This window comes from Chaetura pelagica, unplaced genomic scaffold, assembly GCF_000747805.2.
Source record: "Chaetura pelagica isolate M959 unplaced genomic scaffold, ChaPel_1.0 scaffold104, whole genome shotgun sequence".
NCBI lineage: Eukaryota > Metazoa > Chordata > Aves > Apodiformes > Apodidae > Chaetura > Chaetura pelagica.
This window is the reverse complement of record NW_009953786.1, coordinates 3406011-3414647: the sequence shown is the minus strand read 5'-3', so window position 1 is coordinate 3414647 and position 8637 is coordinate 3406011. Positions and strand designations below refer to the sequence as shown.

The following is an 8637-nucleotide window of genomic DNA, read 5'->3' as shown; positions in this document are numbered from 1 at the left end:
TTAAGGTGAACTGAGTTTGCCAAAGAAGAGAATGGTATCGGTAGGGTTGTGTCTAATAAAGAACAAGAAAGGGTGGTCAGCCATGAACACCTCCGTGAGAGGAAGAGACCTATTCACAATGACAGCTCCTGTACCAGCTGCTGCTACAGTGCCTTCCTCGCTGACTTCCACACACGTCTTATGGACAATATCTGACAGCACCAGAGTTTTTGCAGATGACATTGCAGAAAGATCAGCTTTTGATTCATCGAAGATGTCAGTCACCCCCATCTCTTGCAATACCTCATTGAGGTTAAAGGTGCCCTCAAGCTTGAATCGGGGCAGGTACACCTCCACTTGTGTCTCATACATGTGCTCTGAAGAGGCCCACAGCATTAGATTTTCATGGGTCATTATGCTTTCAATCTAGAAGATACGGGGGGAAAAAGAGCTTAAAATAGTTGGGTACCTTTGAAAATTTTAGATCTCTTACTCAGCCTTAATTCAAATAACCAATTTCCAGCCATACTGCCTTACCTGCTCCAGCCCACTGATGGATCCCTCAGCCATGTCATGTGGCAGCAGGATGATCATGCTCATTGACTTCTCAGCATAAGGCAGTTCAAGGACCTGAGCACCCACCTCCTCAATGTAGCCTAATTTAAACCTGCCTTTCTGATACATCATCTGCACAGGTATCTTCTCTTTCTGTTTAAAAGAAAATCGTACGGTCACTTAAGCAATATAGCAGCTAACATTTGAACTTGTTATAGGTGTAGTATCATAGTGAGGGTTTCAGCAGTAACTGCTGTCAGGCTAAACACTTTATTTTGTTGCATCTACAGTGGCACACAAAACATCAGCTTTGCTATGCATAAATAAAGGGGATTGTTATCTGGAGGAAAAAAAACAACAACAAACAAACAACAAAACTCAGCAATTTCCCTGCAGGTGGTTAATAGCATTCAAGTTTCTTAATAGTGTTCCACTTCCAAACAGATTGATGCTGGCTGGATTTGCAAATCCTAACTTGGACTGAGATAAAGAGAAACAGCACTACAAGAATCAGGCTGTCATTTATAATCCTGATTAGACAGGAAGCAATAAATAGATTAAGAGCAAAATCACAGTGTTTCTCAGGCATCCTCTTCTAGGCCTTGTTACCTTGCCTTTTTGCAATGGGGTTGTTCAAAAGCTGTGTAAAGACTCAAGTTTCCTTTTACAGTGAGCTAACTTCTAAAGCAGTGCAAGAAAGGTTTCGGTAGATGAGGTGTTTTCAGCAAAAATCCTGCTAGTATTGATTAGCATATGAAGAAAAATCTGTACAGCTTCTCCCCATCACATATTTGTCTACTGCAGCAATGCACCAAATGTTCTCAGCTATAGATCATTGTCAATATCCTTTTTCAAAGGTATAAATAATGCTACAAATGTTGGTACTCAATAGGACAGTTTCTTACCAGTGTGTTAACAATGGAATGCAACATGATAACTAGAAATAATCTGTTTCTCACCCTTTCCTTTGATCTATGAGAAACACTCAAAAGATACTTTTTCCCATACAAAACTCTGCAGGCTGAGATCAGACTTCAATCTATTAGGTTCTCTCTTTTGTTATGGATGAGAACTATTATATATGAGAACAATATTGGGACAAGATATGGAAAGAAGACAGAATTGAATTATTTAATTAAATTGAAGTCTTTCCTGATTGCATCAGTTAGACTAAAATGGCACATACAACATGCTTGTTAAAGAACTAACTTTGCAATCATATTGACAATACCTTAGTTAAACAATGAAGGCTTTGGTGATGTCCCTATGGCACAAAAAAATTAAAATGTAATTAAAATAGACCTTTAAATGTTGCAAATACTCCAAATAAACCAAAATACCCTATAGGAATTTTTTCTTTTTCATATTGCAACTGTATATTTGTAGCTTGTTACTATTTGACCAAGTTTTTTGGCCTAGCTTCTGAGTCTGACACACTTTTTTAGCCAAGGTTGAGCATTTCTATGAAATACCCACCTCTACCCACCTCTACCCAACATGAGAGACAGGTTAAGATCCCAGCACACCCACACTTTACTCATGGGGCAGCTGAGCTGTGGATATTGTGCTTCTGTGTCATGCTTGGCTTCATTGCCCACAGTATCTAGGGTAAATAATGTTAATGTTTACAGAAGGCAGGTGTACCTGATTCAGTTTAAAATATCTCTGTGCTGTTTTCTGTTCCTCAAACTTATGTTCCCAGGATGCTTTGAAGTAGACTACATTCACCAGCACCAGCAACGCATGCGTGTTGATCACACCAGGAGCAAAGAGTTCCTTGATTTTACCTACAGGAAATTTTGGAAAACACAAGTATTTGCTAGTTGTGATTAAGGCTGAGACTCAATTACTTGTCTATGAACTTAGTTATTGAGAAACTTGGAAATCAAGTTCTTGATTTATTCAAAGGACAGGGACAACATGGGCAAGCATGTGGCAGATTCCCCCGCCACAGTGTTACTAGACAGGGAGGCCAGTGAGGAGTGGGGTCACCAAATTAGTCAGCTCTCAGTGTCAGTGACCACAGACACATGCCAGGTTATGTTAACCATGAGGAAGGAAGCAGCACCATTAATCACATATTTTGGTTTACACAAGGACATCTTTCTCTTTGCACCAAGAACAGCAGTTAACCAGCTGTGGAACTTTTGACTTTCTACAGAGAGGCTGAAGTCAGAGTTAGCAGGTCCACAGGTTTCAGATGAGCACCCAGAGCAACAATGGCTCCTAACACTCTGCAAGGTGGCTCCTGAACCTTCAGCCCTCTTACTGAAAGCCAACTGGAGTTAACAGCTCTTTCCCACACCAGTCACACACCACTCTGCTAGTACAAAGACAGGCTTGGTCAGGAGAGGGGCAACTGATAAATTACAGAAGCCCTCGAATCTATTTGCCTGTTCACCAGTAAGTTCTGGTTTATGTTCAGCCAGAGGATTTAGAAAATTCTCAACCCACTGCTACTGCAGCTCTAGCAAAACTAAAGGAAAATGGCATATATCATCTAATCAGCAAGAGCCAATGGCCTCTGATAGCCTGTCAAGGGCAAGAGTTGGTTGATTGACACTTGTCTTAGCAAGTCTCGCTGGAGGTCAGATCTCTCATCTCTGTGGGCATCACTCTACATATAACCAGGCCTTTAGTTGTCCTCTTTTCGCTCCCAGTTTGTTCCCAGTGTCACCATGAAGCTCTAAGCTTCCATCCCATGCTCTCCTGTATCTGCATGTGTGGTGGTTTGTGAAAACTATTTGTCTGATCAGGCCTTCTAGGTATTGTTGCAGTTATCATGTCAGGCATAAGGGTGGGAAAACAAAAGTATTTCACAACAAACACACCTTTCATTCATAAATAATTAAGCTGATAACTTACTCTAACATTTAGATGGGAAGAGAAACTATCTTTAAAGGGCATAAGATTGAATGTCTAGAAACATGAGCTTTTCATACCCTGGAATTTCTTTTGTTGAGGCAGCAAAAGAAGGCAGGGATAGTATGGCTATGGTTTGGTTTTGTTTTACCTTGTGTTTCTTTTTCAACCCAAGCATTAATTTTTGTTCTGGCAGCTTCAACAGCACCTTGAAAGTTCACCATTTCAAGCACTGCTCCATACAGTTCCTTAGAGCACATTAGAAATTGCTGTAAAGCAAAATAAAGATTATTAATTGGTCAACTCTGTTAAGAACTTGTTCCTTCTTGAAAAAAATCAATGGTTCAGAACTATTTTGGTAAGGGTGAGGGGTCTGTTGCCTCCATAAGGCAAAATATCATTTTGGAAACATTAACTAGCTAAAGTTTACTCAGAGAGTCTTCAAATAAGAGATAATTATTCTATGACATAGGAAAAAGAAAAGTAAATAAGCTAAAAGAAAACCACAAGAAAGAGTCTTACCATCGAGAACTGCATAGCTGATGTCCAGATTAAAAAACAAACAAACAAAAAAAGACAAACCCCCCCAAAAAACAACACACAAACCAAAACAAAAAACAACACCTATAACACCACCACAGAGAAGATGCAAGATGTGCTGTGTAATGCTTAAGTATCAAAATAATTCAACAGAAATAGACAGCAAGGCAAAGATGTGACTAGCAAGAGACCCATGCTAGGTAGTCTAGAGATCACTCTGCCATCCCGTAAGAAAGGAGTAAGAAGTTCAGCACAGAAGCTCTACATATGAAACCAAGCCCTCTCCAAACTTACTGCCACACTCATGCCATTTAGAAGCCCAGAAGTAAGTAGCTTACAGAAACCTTGAATAGGCCATTTTTGGCTCTAGTCACACCTCTGGCTGAATGTAGACATATGACAAAAGCAAAGAGACTCCTGCATTATTTTTGCTCTGTAACTATTGATATCCACAGAGGGGATATTGAAAGTTGACACTCTCTTTTCTTTCCCATCAGTCCCAGGAGATACAGCTCCAAGAAGCACATCACATGCTCCAAAATAAATGTGAGGGGGGGCAACAGCAAGGATCACATTTACAGGGAAGCTTGAGGCCAGGGCCACAGCACTTAGCTGACACATGTAACTTACCTGGTGGAGCTCAAATCCTTGTTGTACAAAGAGGTTGCTGGCCAGGGTTAAAAAATACTTTTCACCAAGATTTTGTAGCTGTAAAAGCAGTGTCTGGAATGCTTTATGGTTAAGGACCCCATCCGAGTTACACTAGGAATATTACAAATACAAGAATTACTATTTTCTTCTGAATAGCCTTGGTTGTTAATTTGTGTCTTATTTAGATTATACTATAGGGCTAATTCCTGTTGTGCTGACTTTTAAATCCAACTGCTTCAAGCCTTATAGCCTGATCATTCTTCAGATGAGATCACTGAAGGATTTGGTATTGACTGCACGGAAGACTTTGCCCTTAACAAGGTAACAACCTTGTACTCGGGCTTTTCCTTAGTGGATTGTGCAGACTCTGTGCGTGTGATCTTGTCTCCCTCCAGTGGCAGATTCCAGTGCTTTATAACTACTAACCTACCGTGCGGTGAAGAAAAGGCTTCTGAGCTCCCTGAGGTACCTGTGAGAGGGATGGCTCTCCTTCCTGGCTTCCTTCTGGCTCCATTTCCAAGGCTGCACTCTCAAGGCCAGATCCAAGGCTCATTCCTCCTGAGTCTTCCCCCATATGGAGCACCTGCAGTCGAAGATGCCAAATGATGGCTATTGTAACAGGGGTAAAAGCGTTTTTCTTGTTTAAAAAATTTGCTGTGCTCTCCTGGATACATGTGTAGATTTATGAAAGATATTTTCTCAGCTTTGGTCAGGCTGAAATGACAGGCTTGAAATTTGTTCATATATTCATGTTCAAACTCACGTTTCTATATGAGCAATCCAAGAAGAACTTGCACTTAGCCCCTTAAAAAGCTACTCTCCTCTACCTCAAAATATTTACATTTTATTTGTATTTTTATTGCTACAGTTACTTTAATTTTCAAAACAAAAACTTACCTCAGGCAAGGAGACAAAAATAGTTCTCTAGCTGAAAACACCAAAAGTGGCTTTGCTTAATTTTTGCATCAGCTGAGGAAATATATCAAACCCACAGTGTTCTCAATGGAAACCAGTCTTTGTTTCTAATGTGCAAACATCTCACTGAAAAATTTCCAGCAGTTTCTCCATCATAAAAATGCTGCATCATAAATAGACTTTTTTATTGAGAGCACTGGATCCCCATGGCTTTCCTAAAATAAGCAAGAGTCACTGTGTGTTTGGTTTATGTCAGAAGGTTATGGTAGCCAGGGGTGGCTTATCTGTGAAAAGGTCAAGGGCAGCCCACATTTCAAACATAGCTGGTGCCAGCTGGCTCCAAAATAATTTGAGTCTGTTTTGAGTAATTAGTGAGTTATGTCCCTGTCCTTATCTTGACCCACAGGCTTTTTAATCTTATTTTTCTCTCCCTGTCCTTGTTGAAGAGGGGGAGTGATCAAGTGGCTGGGTGGGCACCTGGCAGCCACGAGCCAAAGTCAGCCTCCACAGCTTGGGACTCTTATCAGGTGGGCACGTCTACCTTGGCTGCAGGTGACCCAGCAGGCAGACCGTGCACATGGCAGCGTTAGGATGGGATAAATGAAGATCTACTAGTACAAAGCCAGCTACTGAAAAGACCCTCTGCCTTAGGATTATTGGTCTTTTACCACTCATGGGTACAAAAAAAGAGAAGGAAAAATGTAGAAGGTAGAACTTGCACTGCAGGGGGTAAAGCCAGAGGGGTGGTCTTCTTCACTCCCTCCCTGCCCACCTGGGTCACTGTGAGCTCTGCAGTTAAGACGTTTTGATTCTTGAATGTCATAAGTGATGGTGAGGTAAAGCTTCCTGCCACCCAGGTGCAATCACTTCAGGTTTCTGCAACTCTCCCAAGTACCCACCCAGACTCGCACTTTCAGGATTCTCATAGAAACCAGGAGAGGAAGCACCTGCCTGTAACTTTGAAGCACATTCTGACATTGTGGCAGCAGGCTGAGGAAAGCCAGAGTGCCCCGCTGTGGTGTCACCTCCTCTCATTCAGCTCTTGCTACTGAGCCTGCTTGAGGGCACAGTGTGACTCACACAAGCAGATGTCCAGGATCATCGTGCACCAAGCACGACTGTGAAGGCAGCATCTGTGCTTGCACTCGTGCTTGTTTCCTCTGAGACCCTCGCACACATGTCCTGCTCATATGCCCAAACATTCATTAAGGGAACAGCAAGCAATGTGGAAGTATCTCGGCACGTTTTATCAGTACTTACTTTCTCTATTTGAGCAGCAGTGTTGTTTTTTGCACCCAGATAGATCAGGTGCAGGGCAGCAGAGATACTAATTGGAGAAAACATGATGTTTCTGTCCTTCGCGTTTCTGTTGAGCTTATTGTAGAGATCCAGACAAAACTCAGTAATTGGTCTAGAAATGGAGCCCATCATGAAGCAGCTGTTGCCTGGGAGCACAAAAGAAGGAACAAAGTTAATGCAGCTTGTTGCCTTAGCTAGATCCCAGTGGGAAGCATCTGTCTGCACTGAGACTTTTTCACACCGGTTGCTAATTAACAGAAAATTGCTAAATTCTGAGAGTCTGAAACTGCCAACTCTGCACACATCTGTTGGTCCATGCTACACTGCAGTAACAAGAACACAGGGGACAGTGTATCCTCAGTAAGTTTTCTGGGTGGCTGACACCCCAGAGGGTTGTGCTGCCATCTAGTGTAACGTGGATAGACTGGAGAGCTGGACAGAGAGGAACCTAATGAGGTTCAATCAGGGCAAGTGTAGGGTCCTGCACCTGGGGAAGAACAACTCCAGGCACCTATATAGGTTAGGGGTGGACCTGTTGGAGAGCAGTTCTGAGGAGAAGGATCTGGGAGTCCTGGTAGACAACAAAATATCCATGAGCCAGCAACGTGCCCTTGTTGCTAAGAGGGCCAATAGAATCCTGGGGTGATAAGGAAGACTGTGGCCAGTAGATCAAGGGAGGTTATTCTCCACCTCTACTCTGCCCTGGTGAGGCCACAATCTGGAATCCTGCATCCATTTCTGGGCTCCCCAGTTCAAGTGAGACAGGGAACTACTGGAGAGAGTCCAGCAGAGGGCAACGAAGATGATCGAGGCACTGAAGCATCTGTCTTACGAGGAAAGGCTGAGAGAGCTGGGATTCTTTGACTGGAGAAGAGAAGGCTGAGGGGAGACCTTATTAATGCCTGTAAGTGTCCAAAGGGTGGGTACTGGGAAGATGGAGCCAGACTATTTTCAGTAGTTCCCAGTGACAGGACGAGGGGCAGTGGGTACAAGCTGGAACATTGGAAGTTCCATTTAAATGTGAGGAAAAACTCCTTTACAGTGAGGGTGACAGAGCACTGGAACAGGCTGACCAGGGATGTTGTGGAGTCCCCTTCTCTGGAGATATTCAAGATCTGCCTGGATGCAGCCCTGAGTAATGTGCTCTAGGGGATCCTGCTTTAGAAGGAGAGTTGAACTTGATGATCCCTAGAGGTCCCTTCCAACTTTGACAATCCCGTGATTCCATGATTCTGTGTGAAAAGAAAAGCATACACTCCTACTTGCTTGCAAACATAGATATGAGTATCTGTGGTCTGTTTCCAGAAAAAAAAAAAACAACTTTATTTAGGGGATTATTCACAGCCACAGTATAAAGAGAAGGCCCTCACATCTCCCACAGCATAGATCTGGCTGGCTTTAGCTTTCAGCCTGCATCAGGACGTGTGGGTAGAGTCCATAGCAAGATGCCAGAGGTCCTCTCTGTGGAAAAGATGGGTGGGTGCACAGCAGGGGGTTATTCTCACTGCTCACAGAAAGCCATGGCACAGCAGCTGCTCTTTCTCACACCTGTGCTCCCAGCTGCTGCGGCTCACAAGGCCGTGTTAGTGGGGAGCCCCAGGTTGTGTCACCAGAAGGCTAAGGGTAGGGCAAAGATTAACTTCAGGAGTTTTCATTAGCAGAGCTCTTGTGCAGCCTGCCCTGGGGTACCAGTATCCACAGCCACTTTGAGATGGGTCCCTAGAGCCTTCTTGAGAAAGGGGCTCCTTTGTGCAAGGGACCCTCATCCCCTTCCAGTCAATGCTCCCCTGTCACCCCATTCCCCTGCTGTGCCCCCAGCTCTTCCACCACAGCCAC

General features: G+C 43.3%; 1 protein-coding gene across 1 annotated transcript; it reads right to left on the bottom strand.

The window, feature by feature from the left end:
• Positions 1-6930, bottom strand: SERPINB12 (serpin peptidase inhibitor, clade B (ovalbumin), member 12). Its single transcript, XM_010000900.1, has 7 exons — positions 6763-6930; positions 5057-5170; positions 4567-4698; positions 3548-3665; positions 2179-2321; positions 517-687; positions 1-405 (listed from the first exon to the last, which is right to left on the bottom strand). Exons 1-7 carry the CDS (start codon positions 6928-6930, stop codon positions 1-3), a joined length of 1251 nt encoding a protein of 416 aa, XP_009999202.1.
• Between the last annotated feature and the right edge of the window lie 1707 nt (positions 6931-8637).